Genomic DNA, 21955 nt, shown 5'->3' with positions numbered 1-21955 from the left:
TATACTCAAGAAAAATAAATTTTTTCGCCCCCTTCCAGATTTGAACCCAAGTGTTGCATTCATCCATCAAGATGTTGCATTCATTATAGATCTTAATGGTTGAATGACTGAAAATGGTTCCCCATTCTTATTTTATCCAGTAGTTCTTTTGGAGAGCTGAAATTTCTCTGATGATAAGTCTGAACCTCATTTCCATAAATTCGAGGTTTTCTCATTTTAGCATTGTGAAGTCATTGAGCTTCTGAGAGGCTATGGTGACTTGGTGAGCTTTTCTTCTTTGATATCTTTTGAACCGACGTTTATCGATTCGAGAGTATCATATAACTATGTGCCAGTTTCACACCATGAGGTTTTGACAGCGCGGGCATCACTGAGAGTGCCTTCCATGGCGACGTTGTTTAAGTTCACCAACTTTTTTTTCTTCAGCAGTGTAATCAGCTGGATTATTTGGCTCATAGACTACTTGGTTGTCTCAAACTAGACCTTCGATTCTGAGTACGTTGAATTGGAAGACAATGAGACCTATAGTAAGAACTTCTCACATCCTCCTATGTTGAGCTAGTAGATGTCTCTTTATCTTAAGTTTTCATAGCTTATAGTTTTCCACTGTAACATAGGAAGAGAACATGCATAATGGTCATGATAGGTATGCACTAAGAATGATATGAATATGAAAATATTTTTAATGATCGCTTCAGGTTGACCTGATGCAGAGGTCAAAAGAACCTCTTATTTTAATACTAATTGTTGGTCTCGAGCGAGTATGTACTGGCGTATGAGAAGGGGGATACACCAGTTTCTATTTCTCTTTTTTTTTTACAGAGATAATTATGTTCTGAACAGGTTCAACTACTAATGAGTCGACGGAGATGATTCAGATCAGCTAATTGAAATTAGGTTGATCGATACATAAATTGTTCTAACATAAAGTTTAGTTAACATAAAGTTTAGTTAGCAATCCTACTGACTGCTCGTATGTTGATCAGTTGGACTAATAACTGATGTGCATAATGCATGTGGTGGTTGGTTGACTCGCTTTTAGAAAATCCTTTTAAGTTATCTTTTCGACTTAATCAAACTTCAGTTTATGATCAGTGACTTGACTGAATCTAATCAGTCTGCACATGTTCAGTTTACAATGCCTGTGTTGATTGTGATGCTAGAGGTCAGTTTGCAAAACAGTTAAGCAAATAAAGCAATACCAATGTAAAATGCAGAAAGTAAGAACACAATTAGTTATATGTGGTTCAGAGAACAGTCTCATGTCCACGGTCTGATATACAGGATAATTCACTAACTTTGAAATCTTTGTATTAAAGTTGCTAGTCAGCTAATCAGTCAATTACATTTAGATTGATCCACGGGTTACGTGGTAACGCGGGCGTTACCGTTAAAGCAATTTCATCGGTTGCTCCTGAATACAATATTTTAATTTTCAGATTACGAATTTATTGCTTACTTGTTGATTTCATTATAACACTAACACCTAACCTTTATTTGCTCTTAAAAAAAATGCTATAAAAATATGCACAGTTTTCCATTTTGTTCGCTTTTAGTGATGAAAAAAAGAAAAATAGATATCATATTTTTCCTTCTAAAAAAAGAGCGTACTACTAATTGGACATGAGATCATAATAAGTTGATAGCTAGGCTCAAGTTTCAATTACGTACAATAATATGCTATGCACACGATATTCTCATCTCAATCTGATCAGTACCTAAAATATCAAACCTTGCAAAACTTCGCTCAAAAAGAAAAGGGGGAAGAAAACACCCCGGAACCTTAATACTATGTACAAAGACATCCAAATTAAACAGTTTGAGACTCGTAATAAATGAGTCGACCCATTTACAATAGAAAAAAGCCACACACAAATGAAGAACGAAAAGATAGGAATTAGTCAAGCTCTGCAACAGACAAACCGTGAGAGCCCTTTGGCAGCAACGGAATCATCTCCTTCACCTTCACCACCACCAATCTCAACAGCATACTTATTTGAATGTCTCCTCTTCTTCTTGCTCAGATCCTTAGCCACCCTCACCACCAACACCCCGTCGCTCATCGATGCTTTTATCTCATCCACAATAGCATTTTCCGGCAACCTAAATTCCCGGACAAAATTCCGGCCATCAACGCGCTCTCTACAGTGCCATTTGTTTTGGGCACCATCTTCTTCGCCTGGACCGGCAACAGCGCTGACGTGCAACACTCTGTCGTCGTGAACTTGGAGCTTCACGTCCTCCTTGGTGAGGCCCGGAAGGTCGAACTTGAAGATGTGGGCTTCAGGAGTCTCCTTCCAGTCCATAGCCGGCCCCACCCCGACATCGGATCGCACCACGAAACCTGACATTATTTGTTGCTTGATTACTTGTTATGCTGATTAGTGTTTCAGTCTAAGGCGAAGCTAATTAACATTTTAGGTATTTATAATTAGGTGTTTTGGTGCGTAATAGATTTGGAAATCGAGCACGTTCTTGAAAATTCTGGAAGGCGCATGAATTTTTAGATGCGACATTGCTGCTTTTGAAAAGGCTACGGAAGATGATGTAATGTTGGAGAAGAATACTTGATTCTCTTCTGCTTCTGGCGTGAGTAATTCTGATGGGCCGATGATAGCTCAACAACTCCAGCAGGAAAAGTCCCCAAAGCCCAGGCTTCATGGGCTCATATAACAAATTATGGGAAGCCCAATCTGATTCCCGAGGATATTAAAGAGTTTGGAAGAGTCAAACTGTAAAACAAGTTCATCTTATCTTTGATGTTTGATCTCTATTTAAACATACAAATACAATCCAGCCTTCATTGGGTGCTAAAGCTATTTTAGAAATGAATTCAGATTTTCTCTTTGAATCTGCAAATTAAGGATTACATTGACGGTGATGTTTAATTTGTTGTTCGTAATTTATCATTTATGTTCTTCTCCATACTTCATGCAATTATATAAATAAAAATAATTCAAGCTCATAATTGATGTAATATTTAAAATTAATTTTAATTTAAATATTTGTCACTAAAATCCTAGTGATATATTACGGCGACTAACATCTACACAATTTAATTAATTTTAATTTAAATAAAAGACTGATCATATGAAATGTAATTATGTCAATTAAATCTACATAATAAATCTATTAAATTGATTATCAGTTTAATTTAGTCATGATGATGAAATATCACACAATTCTACAAATTTAAAGATGTGTAAATTCTATAAATGTTTAACCACTAATGTTTCAAGGTTCAACTCGCAGTGATCGAACATATTAAAGTATTAGTAAATTTATCACTAACGTTCGACTTGCATTGATCGAATATACCAAGCAAAATTCGCGATTCAAATGAAATAGACCAATGATATAAAATTTCAAAATCTATTTAGTAAGCACAATTTTATACTTTCAAGCTCAAAATGAGTAGTTTGTATAATTTTCAATCACACTGAGTATTTTTTTTTTTTTAAAGAAGAACTAAACTTTGAAAGAGGGTAAAAGATATGATATCATAAATCAAAATATAAATTGTACAATTATTTCCAATCACAGAAAAACGAAGATTACAATAATACTTCTATTTCATCATTAATTCAAATATAAATTGAACAATTATTTCCAATGGCAAGAAAACGAAGAGTACAATAACACATTATTTCATCATTTGCAACAAAGTAAACGTCAAAATTCGCACCGATATTTAAAATGGCGTATTAGGTAGCAATCTGATAGCGGAAAATGTGGCGTGATTTTCGAACAGCGAAACTCCCAAGTCTTACCTGATCATATAATCATTCATATCCTAATTGATTAATTCATCACATCATCATAATTAATAACACTATAAATTTTCGGCAGTATGTTCCGAGCCCATCAGTCCATCAGTATTTTGGAATAATACATTAAACTTATAAGAGATCCAGATTTAAAAAAAAAAAAAAAAAAATCAGCGAAAGGGAAGCATTAGGACCCACTCACACGCTGAGAAATTTCCATTTACATTATACAGCGTAAGTACTATTTGAAAAGATTTTATTTAAATTGTGGTTGAGAAGGGTAGCATGCTCGTGTTATGGCAATGCATCATATCAACATATCTAAGCTCTAAACTATGCTTTGTCATTCGTGTTTCCAATAGTAGATGCAATTATATATGTTGTCTTAATAGTGTTCCTAAATATTACCATACTCAGATTTTGTGTCGGCATCAAACTAGTTTCATTATTGTCATCATGAGTTGTTAGATCAATACTAATTGGAACTAATTAAGGTAATTAATTCTGATTCGAAAATGGGACCAGAAAGGACGAGAAACCACTCCTAATTCCGTCACTGATTTGAGCAAAAAATCCCAAAAACTACACGAAATCCTCAAACAATTATGATTTCCTTGAATGTATGTATACAAATTTGAATGAGAAAGGGGATGTGACTTACAATGCAGAATGATTAGTGCTTTATCAACACGAACATGAACACAAATGAGGCCAAAAGTCTAAACACAGGAGGAGGTAGCGAAACCCAATCTACTCTTCCCAATATCAAACTCCCAGAAATGATTCTGCTGCAAAATATTCCCAACAACAGACGCTCCCGGCCACGCCCCCTCCGCAAATCCCAGACATTTCACCCCCGGAGCAGCATCAATCACGTAGCTCTTCACCGGCGGCTCGAACCTCGCCCCATCCACGAAATGCAGTCCCAACCTCGGCACCGTCGCCGCATCAAACCCGGTGGAGTTGAAGCAGTAGTCAAGCGGCCCGATATCCAAATGCAGCTGCTTGAAATCGAGCAGCGAGCGCTGCAGCGCGGCCATGAGGGGCTTATAAGCCGGCCGCGTGAGCACCGTGAGGCTGGTGCCGGAATCAACGATGGCGCCGCCGACACCCTTCAAATCCCAAACCTCGGCGGGAATGTCGAGCATGACGCCCCCGACGGAGATGCCTTTGACGTTGACGGCGTAGAAGGGATTGATGACGCCCAGCACCAGCTGCGTGTACCGCATTCTGACCACGGAGATGTTGACGTCTTTGTGGGAGCCGAAGATGAGATAACTGGACACATTCTTGGGGCTCAAGTGATCCACCAGGCAGTAGGAGAACTTGCCCCCGAATCTCTCCGCCGCCTTCACCGCAACCGAGTAGTTGCTGTATCCCAATCCCATGACGCCGTCCGCGGCCACGAAGCTCTGGCCGCGGGCGGACTCGCTGCACCCAACGAGCACGTCGTGGAGCCTCGCCTTCCGGCCGTTGCTCAGCCTCAATGTGACGCTCTCGTTGCCGAATACGCCCACCGTGGCTGACCCATCCGAGTACCTAATCGCGTTGCCAATATTCAATTAAACACCACAAATCTACTTGGCGTTTTTGCCATTATTGCGATGTTGGATTTAGGTAAGAGCTGTAATGACTACACCGGCAAGAATTTGCAGGCTTGCTCACACAAAATTGTACTAGTAAGCATTTATGGGGACGGATATTTAATTGTAAAGGTCCACTTTTTTTGTTGCATATAGCTCTTAGTCTTAATAGGGGAAAAACGTTGAAACCTAGGCTCATTTACCTTATTATTTAGTGAAGTGGAATAAATGAAATTTCCGATTCCATGATTAAAAGAAATGTAACAGTAGTAGAAGAATAAATAAAATTTTGTGATGGCTTTGTTTAATTAACCACGTGGTGCTCTTGTCAGAAGGAGTGACCTAACAAACATTGGATGGACAGACATTGCTGAATCTGAGAGGAAATCTAAGATGGGTGCTGCTTGCTGTCAATTCAGATAAAGAAAAAAGAAACATCATCATTATCATAATATCCATGTCATTAATTACTAAAGCTCTTAATTTTGATTTCATACTAATTAACACTGCGTTTAGTCAGATGATTAACTCAATCTCTCACATATTTGACCAATACTTAATTAGCTAATCATAAATTGATAAAGACAGTAAAAACCATGGGCCTCTCTACTTTTGCAGTCACATGTATGCATCCGTGATGAATTGGGGTTGGAAAACTTGCACATTACTCAGTATCCGAAGAAAATCCAACATTTATGAGAGAGAGAGAGATACCATACCTGTAATCATAGGAGCAGGGGTCGAGTGGGGAAGGGCAGCTGGAAAGGGAGAAGAGATTAGCAAGATCAGTCTTGCAGATGGTGGAAGAGCAGGGCACAGTCCTGAAGGAGGAGGAGAGATCGGCGCGGAAGACGCGGCGGCGTTGTCTGGCGCATCTGCCGCCGGGGCACTTGTACCTGCAATTGCTCCAAGTCAGGTCGCTCCCCGTATCGGCGATCAGCACCAGTTTCTGCGACGGCGATCCCACTCTCAACTTCACCAGGTACTGCCCCACGCCGTTGTCCGCGCCGGAATGCATCGGCAGCTCTCCGGAAGCATGCTGGTCCTTGCCGCGGCTCCCATTGTTGCAGGCCGGCTCGTACACATTCTCTCGGATTTGGCGCCTAACGTTAACTCTCCTTGATATCCCGCGCACGCGAGCCGTGTCGCTGCGGACTAACTGCCGCAGCCGCTCCACCCCTCTGGGAAGCAGATCGCGGCGGCGAATCAGCTGAAATTTTACCCCGCCCTCGGCCTCGGCAGAATTAGCAATAACGAAGGAGAGAAATAAGATGAAAAGGAGTGGGTGCGTGTGGCACGTAACCATGTTATCTCATATCAAGAGGTTACACGAATGTAGAAGAGGAGAAGTTATGTAAGTAGAAATGTGATGATGAAGCAATGAAGGGAAGAGTAAAGGGGGCCGGGGGCGGGGTATCAATTTTGGAGGGGAAACGACAGAGATATATACGAATAAAAATTAAACAGTGTGGGGGCAAGCAATCATAGCGGCTTTAGAGTGCAATTTTAATAAAATATGATATGATACCATTGGAGTCTCCATTTATTTTTCTAAAGCCTTTCTTGGTTTTCCTATCGCTCTGTCATACATGCATATTTATCAGTTTTATTTAAAGCCTTTATTTATTGTGGGCTGTCTTCGAGCATGGTTGATTTATCACACAGTACGTCCTTGTCTTGGCTCTGCCTTTCTCTCTCTATTCTTTTTCTCCATCATATCAATTATTCTATCTCTCTCTTCACATGATCGTTGGGATCTAATGTTCGACCCTTTGCTGTTACGTACACATTTACGCATCTAACACCAGAACAAGCCTCTTGTTTCTTTTCTTCTAGTATTTCTGAGCTCATATACTACACGTGTGCTCATATAATACAAATGGCGTTCTCTAATATAGTTGAATTTAATGATAATTAAATAAGTAGATGTTCCATTTGAGACAGGACGGGCTAACCACGGAATTTCAAAATTAATTAAAATAAGTAGATGATCAATATCCTTTTAACAATTTCATAGATTTAATACGACGATTATCAAAACTGAGCAACTCTTATTAAAGAACAACAGGCCATCAGTCAAATCTGATGGGAAGTTATAAAAAGATTTGAGATAGATGAAATAGAGAGGTCTGAAAAGTAAGAAATAAAAAATTAAACAGACATAAAAAAGACGAAAGACATATCCGATAAATGGAAGAGCATGCTATTTGAATTGTATTTACATTATCTTTTGTGCTAATGGCCCAATGTGCTTCAATATTAGATTTAGACAATCACTACAAAAAAACGCGTTTTTACCGGCGAAAACTACCGGCGGCTATTTTGCCGTCGGTAGCTAACGGCGGCACGGCGGCGGCAGTCGAGGCGACCCGAACTTTCGAATTTACCGGCCATCTACCGACGGCAAATTCCCCGCCGTTAGCTAGCGGCGGCGACGCCGCCGTTAATATTAAAATACGCAATAAATAATTTATTTTATAGCATTAACGGCGGTAAAATTGCCGCCGCTATCTAGCGGCGGCATTTGCCGTCGGTAACCGTTTAAATATAGGGCAGCGGGTTCCTTCTTTTTCAGTTTCTGCGCCGCACACACACACACGAAAATCCACCCCCCCCCCCGTCCCCTGCCTGCTGCTGCTGCTTCCGCCGCTGCTGCCGACCGCCGCCGCCCTAGCAGGTATCTCTCTCTCTCTCTCTCTCTAGATCTATATATATATATATATATATATATATATCTCATTAATTTTAATTATATATATATAATTATATAATTTTCACTTATATTATTTATTGTAGTTCGACGACCTCGTTTCACCGCCTTCTTCACGACACCCACCGGAAACCACCACCGTACGCTCTCTTATTTATTTATTTATTTATTTATTTAATTATGAATTTATTTATGTATTTAATTATATATTAATTAAATAGATTTATTTGTTATATATAGTTAATTAATTTATAATTGATTTTGTTTATAACTAAATTATATGAAGCATGATTAATTTTAAATTATATTAATCTATTTAATATATGTTGTTAGTTTAATTTTAAATTATGAAGCATGATTAATTTTAAATTATATTAATTTTAATCAATTAGTTTAAGAATTGTTTGTTAGAATAATTTATATATGTTGGATAATTTTGTTAAATTAAATGTTATGTGCTATGTGTTTATGAAATGTTATATTATTATTATTATTATTATATATATATATATATATATATATATATATATATATATATATATATTGTGGGATAGATTTAATCAATTTCTTAAGGATCTTCTCCCTTTGGGATAGAAATTGATTATTTCTTAAGGATCTTCTCCCTACAAATGATTGTTTTTAATTTAATTACCATGATTTTTATTGCTTTTATTTGTATTGTATTATTGCTTCGACATTGGGGGGTCGGGTAGACCTAGTATAGGCTTAGTAAATTAGGACCACTATGGTCACTATAGTTGCTGGTAGAGTCGAGCACTTGGTAGTTAGGATAGTGGGGTTATGCTGTCGAAATTTTGTTAGATTTCAAGTAATTTATTATGTTTTATTTGTTTTTTTCAATTAGAATTTGCAAGAATGAGTGATAATCGTACGTGGATGTACGCGAGATACAATGATCGTACCGCATTTGAAACGGGGCTTGAGTTTTTCCTTGAGTGGGCGTTCAATCAAACGGCGTACACAGATGGACAAGGTAACATTAGGTGCCCGTGTAAGAAGTGCAAGAATCAAGCGTATTTAGATGTACCTACGGTCAGAGAACATGTTAGTAGGCGTGGATTTGTCCTGAATTACAAAGTTTGGGTTTATCACGGGGAAGCACCGCTGTCTATGCCGAGAGAACATGCTATAATGAATGAGGATGATGGATTATACAATAACTACGAAAGGATGGTGCATGACCATGCTGGACCTAGTAATTATCAAGATCCTCCAAATCTGGAACAGCCGCCCAATAATGACGCTCAACAGATTTATAACATGTTGGATGCAGCGGATACTCCATTGTACGCAGGATGTGACACGTACACACAATTAAGTTGGATGACTCAATTCATGAGCATAAAGACTGAAAGCCACATGTCAGAGAGGACTTACAATCAGATGTCTTCGATGATGAAAGCTGCTTTACCAGAGGGTAACAACTGTCCAGAAGACTTCTATAGTACGAAAAGAAATCTACGTGGTTTGGGTTTGCCAGTAGAGAAGATCGATTGCTGTGTTAATAACTGCATGTTGTATTGGGGGGAAACTAGTGAGCTACATAGTTGTATGTTCTGTGACCAATCACGATATAAGGACAGCTTGCGTGCATCTGGGAGTCGCAGAAAGAAACAAGTGCCCGCTAAACAGATGCACTATTTTCCCTTGACGCCCCGATTGCAGAGATTGTTTGCATCTCCTGCAACTGCTGAACATATGCGGTGGCATGCGACCTCCACAGACGATGGGATAATGCGCCACCCGGCCGACTCTCCGGCATGGAAACATTTGAATTCAGTCTTTCCTGGATTTGCCGATGAGATTAGAAATGTGAGATTGGGCCTCTCTACAGATGGTTTTGCCCCATTTGCACAATCAGGGCGTCAATATTCTTCTTGGCCAGTTATTGTCACGCCGTATAACCTGCCTCCGTGGTTGTGCATGAAAGAACAATTCATGTTCCTCACAGTCCTCGTGCCTGGCCCATCAAACCCAAAGATGAAGTTGGACGTATTCTTACAGCCATTGATACACGAGTTAAAATCTCTGTGGGAGGTTGGTGTGAACACTTACGACATATCGTTGAAGCAAAATTTCCAGATGCGAGCAGCTCTGATATGGACTATCAGTGATTTTCCAGCGTACGCTATGTTGTCTGGGTGGGGTACAGCTGGGAAATTGGCATGTCCACATTGCATGGAGAATACAGAAGCATTCACTTTGCCGATGAGTGGAAAACAATCGTGGTTTGATAATCATCGGAAGTTCTTACCTCCTAACCATGTGTTTAGGAGAAACAAAACTTCATTCTTGAGGAATAAGACATGCAATGTTGGTCCACCAGAACAAAGATCAGGAATACAAATCTTGAATCAAATCGAGGGGTTAGGCTTCGTGAAGGTTACCGAAGACTTCGATGGCAGGAACGCTCAACTCGCCAAATATCAAGATGTAGGGTGGAAAAAGAAAAGCATATTTTGGGATCTACCCTATTGGAGATATCTTTTGATTCGACATAATCTGGATGTCATGCACATTGAGAAAAATGTGTTTGATAACATGTTTAATACTGTCCTGAATGTGAAGGGGAAGACAAAAGATACAGAAAAATCTAGAGAAGAATTGAACACCTTCTGCAAGCGGAAAGAGTTGAAGAAAGTGGATGGAACTCGAGGGTATCCGAAAGCATGTTATACGCTTGACAGGGAAGAGAAGAAGATCTTACTCCAATGGATCAAGAGTCTTAAGTTTCCCGATGGGTACGTGTCAAATATTAGTAGATGCGTTGACATGAACGCCCTGAAGATGCACAACATGAAAAGTCACGACTGTCACGTGTTCATGCAAATCCTTCTGCCTGTTGCATTTAAAGAACTTCTTCCTAAGAATGTTTGGGAGGCAATTACAGAGTTAAGTTTCTTCTTCAGAGAATTAACATCCCGCAACGTGGCCATATATGACATGAGAATACTGAGTGAGAAGATAGCTGTTACTCTTTGCAAACTTGAGCGTATCTTCCCGCCTAGTTTATTTGATTCAATTGAGCACCTACCAGTTCATTTGGCAGATGAGGCACGATTGGCTGGTCCAGTGCAATATCGGTGGATGTATCCTTTTGAAAGATATTTGAGGACATTAAAAAATCATATAAAAAACAAAGCCAAGGTTGAGGCGTCCATCGCCAATGCATACTTACTTGCAGAAATGTCAACCTTCTCTTCGTTTTACTTTGAAGATCAAATATCTACAAAGTGGACAACTTTGCCTCGCAATATTGAGATGCCCGTTGCTGAAAATGATGATCCTCTTTGTCTCGCCATATTCAAACCTATTGGGCGTTCACTTGGCCGAGGGACGAAGAGATACATGGATGAGCGCGAATGGCATGCTGCACACATGTGTATTTTGAGCAATTGTGCAGAGGTTGCAGAGACATATAGCAAGTGAGTATTCTCGTTCAATTTACGTATAAGAAGTGTTCATCATATATAGGTGTTAACATATTTATTTGATTCTTTGTATCCAAGGATCTTCAAGGAGGAAAAACGATATGCAAATCCTTACATGACTGATGCAGAGTTTGAAGTCGCGTTTCACAACGAGTTTATTCTGTGGTTTAACCATTACGTAAGAGACGATAAATTTATGTTAAATATACATTTACTTACTCTAAAATTGGCTAGCAAACTTAAATGATATTTGTGTGAAACAGGTTTGTCGTCCTTGTAACGACGAGTTGAACCCTTATATTAGGTCGCTTGCAGCTGGACCATTAAGGGAGATTGAAACATACTCCGGCTATTTCGTGAATGGCTACAGGTTTCACACAACTGATCATGATAGAGAGAGTGCGACTGTGAACAGTGGCATTTGCATAAAAGGTTCGGTCTATGGTAGTGATAGAGATGTGCTAGACTTTTATGGGCGTCTGCAAGAGGTTTGCGTGCTGGAGTATCCGGGGTATCCAATTAAGCAGACAGTCTTGTTCAACTGTGAATGGTTTGACTTGTCGGCTCAGGGAACTTCTATTGATACAGACTTCAAGTTAGTTTCACTGAACCACACACGAAGATATAAGAAGTATGATCCCTTTGTTTTGGCGAGTCAAGTAGTTCAAGTGTTTTACTGTCCCTATCCCAGTACGAACCAATCAAAGAAAAATTGGTGGTCAGCATGCAAAGTCAACGCAAGATCTAAGGTTGAAGTGTCTACTGCAGCATCTACATCAACATTAGATCAACCATTTCAAGAAGAAGTGGTTACTATTATGCCTACTCACACAAGTGTAGGCATTGAACAACCACTTCTCCTACATCCCCTCGGTGGAGTCGTTGAGATTGAAGATGACGATGAAGCAGAAGACGATGATTCCCCGTTGACATCTAACGATAGTGATGATGATAGTAGTGATGCTTATGAATAAATGTAAATGCACATTTTGGTTGAATTTGATTGCAAATTTGTTATGTTTGTTAGTTACTGTTAATGTTACGTTTCGCTATATATTTGTTAATTTAATTGTATGCAACAGGCATCATGTCTACCTCTCGAGGTTTCTTGGGATTTGGGAGGCGATCTGGCGTTAATGCGCCAGAAGCTACAGCAGATACATCTGATGGGTCTGGGACGCATATTTCTGGGACTCCCGAGACTCCCAATGCTTCTAGTAGTTCACGGGCTAGAAGGCCTAGGGGCCCTACAGCTGCCGCTATCAGAGAGAGAGAGAGGTTAAGGCACCTGATGGGAGGACGGTATTTCAGAGGCATCCTACGACTGGGTAAGTACATTAGTTAAAATTACTGTTTCTCGTACACCATGATTAAGTGACAAAATTACTTGTACACAGTGTTTTGTTGGAGCCCACTGGCCTGTCCAAAGCTTGCACGTGCACATTTAAGATGTTTGAAAACCCAGGCGGGTACACATGGAAGTTGACGCCCCCGGCGATGAAGGATAAATTTTTTGATGAATTACAGGTACAATTAAATTTATAATACATATAAATATATCATATTAAATTGTTAAAATGTTTGATATTAAATTAATTCTCTTTCTTTCAACAGAAAGAGTTTACGTGGCAGCCCGATGATGAGCATGACGTGAGGAAAATGTGGGAGACAAAAGCCCGCAAAAGGTACTCCGACATGATGAGCGACTACAAGACAGCTCTCAAGCAGTGTATCAGCCAAGGGAGAGAGATGTCTAGGCCCGTCTGGATGACTCCCGATTTTTGGACTGGACTCCGGGATTACTGGCATCAGCCCGAGGTTGAGGCTGTTTCAACTCGAGCTCGTGCCAACCGGATGTCCGAGCCCGATGGGGAGGGTATAGGGATCAGTAGGCACGTGGGCGGGTCCCAGTCGACTCGTATCCTGCAGCAGTATATGGTATGTAATTAACAAATAATTAAGTATATAAATTAAATTAATATATTGACTAATATAACTTATTTATCTTATATAAATGCATCTACAGAGCTTGGATCCTGGTACTCCCCAGGATGCACCGAACTATGCCACCTTCCTCCGCCTCCACACGTACGCCGACGGAAGTTATACGTCGGAGAGAGATGCTAGAATTGACGTAAGTGTTTAAGTTTATTCAAATATTTAGTGAATGTATTTATTTTCTAACAATTATGCATTGTTATGTATGTATTAGGCCGAGGTTCATCGACTGGCCGCTGCCACAGGACGACAGGAGCGGCTAGACGAGGTGTATTTGGAGGTGGTGCAAATTGATAGGTCACGGATCTACGGCGTCGGGAGTGCCGGGCAGAGTCAGGCTAGTAGGGGGTCTATCCGCAGCACGGGCAGTTCTGCGGTGTCTCAGCAGCTTTATGAGACACGGATCTCCACGCTGGAGGAGCGATTGGCGGCAGAGCAAGCACAACGCCAACAGATAGAGGAGCGCATGGCGGCAGAGCAAGCAGAACGCCAACAGATGCAGGACCGCGTGGCTCAATTGGAGGCGTTTATGAGGATGTATAATGCTCAGCCACCTCCACACCCTGATGCCGATGATGATGATGATGATGATGATGCTTAGACTTATGTTTATGTTTTCAAACAAAATTACATTTGCACTTTCTTTTCAAATTTATGTTTTATTGAACTATATATTTCAAGTGCTTTAATTATTAAAACTATAAATGTTTTATATATTTATGGCAATGATGATGATGATTGCATTTAACATAAACAAATAAATTCAAATCACATTATAATAACCAAATTAAAACACTTTTGGTGTATTAATGTTAAAAAAAAAAATTAATTAATTAATTAATTAATTATTAAATATTAATTAAATATTTTACCGACGATAAAAATAAGGACCGAAACGAACTCGCTCACTAATTAACAACATATTTAAGGTATTATCTCCACATATTCAAAGATTATAATTATATGAGTGAGTATATAGCATTTAAATGAATTAATAGATGTAGATATATCAATAATACGAGTGTTCTGTACTGGTGATCACTCGAAAAGAATTTCAAAGTTAAGCGTGTTTGACACAGAGCACAAGCAAGATGGGTGACCCACTGGGAAGTCGGGTCGCCGACTGGGAAGTTCGTCTAAAGTATGCAATACCGTATAAATACGGAAATAAATTGTGGATATACAATATACAATAAAATAAATAAATAAATAAATAAATAAATAAAATAAAATAAAAAAATAAAATAAAAAACATTACCGTGGGCAAAACGCCGTCGCTAGTTACCGACGGCAATTTCCCCTCGGTAAATACCCGGCCATCCTCCGGCATGACCCACCGGCCGGCGGTAGCTTGTTACCGACGGCGATTCGCCGCCGCTAGTTAGCGGCGGTAATCGCCGTCGGTAGTTTTCCGGCAGGGTCAGCCGGACTCCGGTGGCTCTCTACCGACGGCAAAATAGCCCTCGGTAACTAGCGGCGGTGTCTGCCGCCGCTAATTCTCCGGCTAGGCTCCGCCGTTTAACGGCGACAATTCCGGCGGCATCGCCGCCGTTAACTGCCGACGGCGGATGTTCGCCGCCGTTATTGTCGTTGCCGACGAACCGTTTAGCGGCGGGAGTTTGCCGCCGTTATCGCCGCCGGTAACACTATTTACCGGCGGCCGTCTTTTTTTACCGACGGCATTTAGCCGTCGGTAATCAACGCTTTTTTTGTAGTGAATAACCTATAAAATAGAAGTAAATATTTAAATATAAAGATATTAAATTCATTCATTTTTAAAAAAATTACAAAGAAGAAATTTCTTTCTTATTATACAAGCTTTTATAACTTCTATCATATTCTTGGCTCGATTTCTTCCCCGACTCATCACTGTATTTTAGTGTCGATACGTCTTATAGCTAGTTTATCTTTCTCATTTCGTAAGTAAAAATTAATCACGGATAATTATCCCGAGATTTTCATTAATTTCCTTGTGTGTTCTAATTTGATTTGGTTGTTGTTAATTAAGTTTGTTATATCCAATAGTATATAACTATTTTTTAGCATTTAGTTTCAAAATCTTCAATTATTAATATATTCATTATTAAGATTGATTACTTCGTAACTACGATATATACTTTAAAAAAATATGTTTTAATAATAAGTCTATTAGTTAGGGTTTCTTATATTATAGTAATATAATACTTTTCACTTTTATGATAAATAATATTAAAATAATAATTTTTGATAGTGAAATACAAATGAGACACGAAAATGTTCGGATTGTTTGTTTGTTAATTTGAGATGATCTACAATAAAATGAATACTGTTAACGGTGCGAAATGCGCAAAATGGATTGTGGAAATCAAATATTGATCATTATTTTACTAGCAATAAAAATTGTAATTAATACAGTGTAATTATAGCATATATAACAAGCGAGTATCGTATCTACATGGACTGAAAAATCGAAAACACAATAAGTAATTCTAACAAGTACTAAATCAATATCTAAGCAACTATTAAAGAAATATGGAGAAGAACTAAACTCAAAACATAACAAATAAAATCAGATAGACAAATCAAATAAACAAAAGACTGATCGTAAGAACGTAATTTCGTTAATTAAATCTACATAATTAACATATTAATCCTAATTACCAATTTAATCCAGTTCCGATGAGAGATCACAAAATTAACCATATTTTCCCGCTAGAGCAATCTAGGACAGCAGATTAATATACTCTCTATTACCCTTAAGTATCAAGAAGAAATATATTAACTCCCAAAAGCACATAAGAATAGCTCCTATAATCCACCTATATATCTCCGCCAGATCTCAAAGTTAAAATTATATGACACATTCCTGAATCCGCTAAACATAAATTATTAACCAGATAATACACAAGAAATAAGCACCAGAAATTATAAACCATAAATTGGAAGGCAAAAAGGTATCAACAAGTCAATCACATAAATTCAATCAACTATGTACAAGCGCTTCAACCATATAAAGAACTAGTCAGACATCATAAAAGAAAATAAAAACATAATTAAAAAGAAAGCATTAAAAAAAAACTAAAATAAATAAAACCCGAAAATAATCCTGAATGAACAACTTGAATCTCAAAGTCTTGCAAAAAATAAATCTAATCTATGAAAGCTTTAAAGTTATAAGACTTAAATAGAAAAATATGAAAAGATGGAGAAAAGTGGTGTAGATTGGTGTCTAATAGGTCAACAAAATGACCTATATAGACACAATGGATAAATATAAATCAAATAAAACTTCAAAATACTGATAAAATCTCGAAAATTCGCATAATCCCATAAATTTCGTCGGCCACTACTCACGACTACACGCGAATTTCTTGTTTCGGCCATATTTTCCTCGTTCGAATTCTGATTTGTGATCCTTGCGCTCACAAATTCATATAGAAATTATCTACAACTTTCATTTAGACTATATTTCCAAATTTAGCTTCAATATTTCTATAGATTTCACCAAAGTACGAGCAAGTATCATATTTTACAAGATAAAACAATTTAAGCACAAAATAATCATCAAACATTCAATTTCCTATAAAATTGACATCATAAGAACATTATAAACCATGAAAAAGTGAGTGTTATCAAATATTAATCATCAACTTAATTTCAATAACTTTTAGCCAATTTTGACGTGAAGAGATTTAAATGCCCTTACTTTAAGTGCGTACAATTATCTATCGATTATAAATATACCGGTATACCTAGTACGAATACATGCATACAATTGTGATGTGCAATATCCTGGTACACCTGGTACGAATTGAGATCATTTGTGGCAATCGTACGACGTTGCATGCCATAACCGATACGAATAGTCCTCATTCATATTGAACCAATGACTGGTGATACTAGTAACAACGATTGATATGAATCATCTGTTGGAAATATGGTTTTAATGCCATATCTGGAAATTATTATTTAATTAAATATTTATTATTTAATTAAAATAATGATTGGATGTTAATCTACATCTCGAGTAGATCAACGTGATATACTTGAAGTCTCAAAACCGATTTCCGATGAGTGAGATATTGTATGTCAAAGTTTGGATGTTGAAGAGGGAAAATAACATTTATGCTATGTTATCCCACATTGGAAAACATAGAGATGTTTTTCATGTATAAGAATAGCAAAGCACATGGAGTTGATAAATTGACTTGTGGACTTGCTAGTGGGCTTGATCTAAGTACTAGCCTCGCGCGCACACACACACGCGCGCCGCCGCCGACGATCGGACGGACGGACGGACGACGACGTCGCCGCCGCCGCCGGACGGGCGGGTCGGGTACGGGCCGCGGCCAAGGACTTGGATCTTGGCAATTGGTGCTTTGGGGTGGTGTTTGGGGCCCAAACTATTTTTTGGACCAACTCCACTGGGCTTTTTATTTATTGGCCCAACAGAATTTAATTCCCAAGCCCAGCCCACTTCAGCAGCAGCCCAGCCCACTTCAGCAGCAGCAGAAGAAGCAGCAGCAGAAGCACGCCTGCTACGACTTCTGCATGGCAACTTCGTTTTTGCAGCTGAGTTTCTTCAATGGCTGCGCCCACCGGCCATCATCTTCAACATTTACGGCTTCCAGCCGTTGGAGTGGAATTCAATGTATTGAATTCATACTTACCACATGTCTATAAATAGACTTGTGGAGAGCATGCAGAAAGGACGAACAACACCAAGAAATACTGCATTCTGCCAATTCTACACCCTCTGCACAACACTCTGTTCTTGATCCTATTAAGTTCGCCGGAGCTCGCCGGATTGTGGTGCTACATCCGACGAGACGTAGTCGTTTTACCTTTGGGGAAGATACGCCAAACCGAAGAGCACTACCGGGGCGATAATCTTCTTGCGGGAAGAGATTCATCTCGACTCGACTTTGTTTATACGTATAATTTATTTATACAGTGTATTTCAGTTGTATCAAATTATTTGAGTTGTAATTTCTCAAATTATTTACTTTGTAATATTTCAATTATTTTGAGTTGTAATATCTCAAAATATTTATTTTGTAATATCTCGATCGTGTACCCGGTTATAACAATCGCAAGAAGATTATTTCTCTGCCGTTGATACACGTTCGAGAAATGGCTCACACCGACGTCAATATGGACGGCTCCACCACCTCTGCAACCATCGGTTCAACCACGTCGTCAATATTTTCCTCGTTTGCATCAACGGGGGCTTCTTCGTCAACATCTAGAACTATTGGTCTTGCCGAGAAACCATCAACGTTCTCAGGCAAGAACTTCAAATATTGGCAAGAGAAGATGCTATTCTACCTCACAACCGTGGGGTTTGCCGGATTCTTAATGGAGGATAAACCTCCAACCCCGAGTGAAGGGGAAGGGGAGACAAGCCAAGAAATTCGTGCCGGATATTTGAACTGGTGTCGCGGCGACTACTTGTGCCGTAACACCGTTCTCATGTCTCTGGACGAACGGCTCTACCGTGTTTTCAAGGTTCATGAAACCGCGAAACAATTGTGGGAGGCCCTTGATCTAAAGTATCAAGTGGACAAGGCGAATACTACCAAGTATGTCGTTGCCAAATGGTTGGAATATAAAATGGTTGACTCCCGACCATTGATGGACCAAGTGGAAGAGTTCCAAAATCTTTCACATGAGGTTCAAGCCGAAGGGATGCCCTTGGCGGATGCATTGCTCGTTGCAATCATCATAGAGAAATTACCTCCTAGTTGGAGGAAATTTCAAAACCTTTTGAAGCATGAGCGCTCGGAGATGTCCGTGCCGATATTGTTATCCAAGCTTCAAATGGAGGATCACGTGAGAAGTCGTGATCAAAAGGGAAAAGCTCCGATGGAGGCAAAGGCCAATCTCGCCGAGAAAGGCGGTCCCTACAACAAACGTGGTCGCCCTAACCCTAATAATAAGGGTAAAGGGAAGCAAGGCGGACATCAACCATCAAAGTTTGATGGTGTGTGTTTTAATTGTGACAAACAAGGTCACATGGCTAAGGATTGCCGCAAGCCAAAGCGGAAGAAGGCAAAGAGCAACGTGAACAACGTCGAGAAGGACTTCGACGATTGGAACCACGATGACTTTGCTGCCATGATCTCCGAGGTGAATCATGTGGACAACCCGAACGCTTGGTTCGTGGATACCGGCGCTACCGTCCATATATGCATAAATCGTGAGTTGTTCCACAACTACAAGGAAGTGGAAAACAAAACGATAATGGAGGCTAGCGAGCGGACATCCCAAGTCCTTGGCATGGGAGATGTGATTCTTCAACTCACGTCGGGCGTGGAGATCACATTAAAAGACGTATTACACGTTCCAACTGTCCGAAAGAATTTAATTTCGGGCTTTAGGCTTACGAATAAGGATTTTGAATTGTTTTTCAAATCTGACTATGTTGTAATACGCAAGTGGGGAAAGTTCCTAGGGAAAGGCTATGCCTCCGAAGGACTTTTCAAACTTGGAGTAAGAGCTTGTAAGCCTGCCAAGGCTAAGATCAATAAAGATGCATCAACTTCTTCTGCTTACTTGATTGAGTGTTCTGATTTATGGCATTGTAGACTTGGACATGTTAATCTAAATGCTATAAAGAGATTAGTAAAAATGAATTTACTAAAAGTTGATGAATACAACTCACAAGAAAAATGTGAAGTTTGTGTTGAAGCCAAAATGGCTAAGTTACCGTTTAAATCGGTAAAAAGGAGCACTCAACCTTTGGAACTTATTCACACCGATGTTTGTGATTTAAAGTTCGTGCAAACTAGAGGTGGCAAGAAGTACTTTATCACCTTTATAGACGATTGCACAAAGTATTGTTACCTTTACTTATTGAAAAGTAAAGATGAGGCTATTGAAGCTTTTAGAAACTTCAAAAATGAAGCCGAGAATCAACTTGGATGTCGAATTAAGATGGTTCGAAGTGATAGAGGTGGAGAATATGTAGCTCCGTTTGCTGAATTATGCAACGAAAGTGGTATAATCCATCAAACGACGGCTCCTTATTCACCACAATCTAACGGCGTTGCTGAACGCAAGAATCGAACTCTTAAGGAGATGATGAATGCCTTGTTGATTAGTTCAGGATTACCCCAGAACATGTGGGGGGAAGCTGTCTTAACGGCCAACTATATCTTGAACAAGATTCCACTCAAAGGGAAAGATGTAACTCCCTATGAGCTATGGAAATGAAGGAAACCTTCGTATAAATACCTCAAAGTGTGGGGGTGTTTAGCCAAGGTAGAAGTGCCTTTACCAAAGCAAGTTACAATAGGACCTAAAACGGTGGATTGTATCTTCATTGGTCATGCACTTAATAGCAGTGCCTATCGTTTTATAGTGCACAGATCGGAGATACCTGATATACATGTTGGGACAACGATAGAATCAAGGAATGCTATATTCTTTGAAAATATATATCCTAACAAGGATAAAGGTACATCGAACTCTAATGATGGAGTTGATGGTGATGCTACAGGTTCTAAACCTATGGAAGTAGCTAGTAATTCTACTCAAGTAGATGATGCCACGGGTTCTAATCATGTACCACCTAATAGGAAAAGACCAAGGTCTAAACCTATGGATGTAGAACCGAGACGTGGGGAACGAGTTAGAAAAGCTAATGTCTATGGACCGGATTATGTTGTCTTGATGCTAGATGGCGAACCGGTGACGATTAAAGAAGCTATGTCTGGCTCAGATGCAGCTCTCTGGAAAGAAGCCATCGATATTGAGATTGATTCCATTATGCAGAATCATACTTGGGTGTTAGTGGATCTACCACCTGGAAGTAAAGCTTTAGGATGCAAATGGATCCTAAATAAGAAGTACAAATCTGATGGTACTATAGATAAGTACAAAGCCCGACTTGTCGTTCAAGGTTTCAGGCAGAAAGAAGGGTACGATTTCTTCGATACCTATTCACCTGTGACCAGACTAACATCTATTCGGATGCTTCTCGCTATTGCTGCCTTGCACAATCTCGAGATTCACCAAATGGATGTGAAAACTGCATTCTTGTATGGCGAGTTGGAAGATGAAATATATATGAAGCAACCTGAAGGGTTTGTAGTACCTGGGCAAGAGCACAAAGTATGCAAACTTCAAAGGTCTTTATATGGGTTGAAGCAAGCACCGCTTCAATGGCATTTAAAATTTGACAGTGTAATGTTGTCAAATGGATTCAGAATCAATGAGTGCGATAAATGTGTCTACATTAAGAATTCTAATAACGGATATGTTATTGTTTGTCTTTATGTAGATGACATGCTCATCATGGGAAGTAATTCCCGAGTGATTCAAGAAACCAAAGGCATGCTAAGTAAAAATTTTAGCATGAAAGATATGGGCTTAGCTGATGTTATCCTTGGAATTAAAATTCTAAGAAGACCTGATGGTATTACTATAACACAATCTCACTACGTTGAGAAAGTGTTAAAGAAA

At 39.3% G+C, this 21955-nt stretch overlaps 3 protein-coding genes across 3 annotated transcripts; 1 reads left to right on the top strand and 2 right to left on the bottom strand.

Moving 5' to 3' along the window:
- Nucleotides 1-1742: 1742 nt before the first annotated feature.
- LOC130985987 (18.1 kDa class I heat shock protein-like) lies at nucleotides 1743-4312 on the bottom strand. The gene has a single exon (XM_057909241.1). The coding sequence runs from the start codon at nucleotides 2349-2351 to the stop codon at nucleotides 1902-1904; it is 450 nt and encodes a 149-aa protein (XP_057765224.1). The 5' UTR covers nucleotides 2352-4312; the 3' UTR covers nucleotides 1743-1901.
- A 38-nt stretch (nucleotides 4313-4350) lies between these two features.
- On the bottom strand, nucleotides 4351-7138 carry LOC130985984 (aspartic proteinase NANA, chloroplast). The gene is made up of 2 exons (XM_057909238.1): nucleotides 6070-7138; nucleotides 4351-5306 (listed from the first exon to the last, which is right to left on the bottom strand). The coding sequence occupies exons 1-2, from the start codon at nucleotides 6654-6656 to the stop codon at nucleotides 4487-4489; spliced, it is 1407 nt and encodes a 468-aa protein (XP_057765221.1). The 5' UTR covers nucleotides 6657-7138; the 3' UTR covers nucleotides 4351-4486.
- Nucleotides 7139-10726: 3588 nt separating this feature from the next.
- Nucleotides 10727-12499, top strand: LOC130985983 (uncharacterized). Its single transcript, XM_057909237.1, has 3 exons — nucleotides 10727-11506; nucleotides 11591-11690; nucleotides 11776-12499. Exons 1-3 carry the CDS (start codon nucleotides 10854-10856, stop codon nucleotides 12484-12486), a joined length of 1464 nt encoding a protein of 487 aa, XP_057765220.1. The 5' UTR covers nucleotides 10727-10853; the 3' UTR covers nucleotides 12487-12499.
- Nucleotides 12500-21955: the final 9456 nt, after the last annotated feature.

Source organism: Salvia miltiorrhiza, chromosome 5 (assembly GCF_028751815.1).
Source record: "Salvia miltiorrhiza cultivar Shanhuang (shh) chromosome 5, IMPLAD_Smil_shh, whole genome shotgun sequence".
In the NCBI taxonomy this organism is placed as follows: Eukaryota; Viridiplantae; Streptophyta; class Magnoliopsida; order Lamiales; family Lamiaceae; genus Salvia; species Salvia miltiorrhiza.
This window is presented reverse-complemented; position numbering and strand designations above follow the sequence as displayed.

Bases quoted from the DNA above. Each gene is read 5' to 3' on its own strand.
- LOC130985984 (XM_057909238.1), bottom strand. From the start codon at position 6,656: ATGGTTACGTGCCACACGCACCCACTCCTTTTCATCTTATTTCTCTCC. The intron at 5,307-6,069 runs GTATGGTATCTC...CAACGCGATTAG, and splicing joins CCCTGCTCCTATGATTACAG to GTACTCGGATGGGTCAGCCA.
- LOC130985987 (XM_057909241.1), bottom strand. From the start codon at position 2,351: ATGTCAGGTTTCGTGGTGCGATCCGATGTCGGGGTGGGGCCGGCTATG.
- LOC130985983 (XM_057909237.1), top strand. From the start codon at position 10,854: ATGAACGCCCTGAAGATGCACAACATGAAAAGTCACGACTGTCACGTG. The intron at 11,507-11,590 runs GTGAGTATTCTC...TTTGTATCCAAG, and splicing joins GTTGCAGAGACATATAGCAA to GATCTTCAAGGAGGAAAAAC. The intron at 11,691-11,775 runs GTAAGAGACGAT...TGTGTGAAACAG, and splicing joins TTCTGTGGTTTAACCATTAC to GTTTGTCGTCCTTGTAACGA.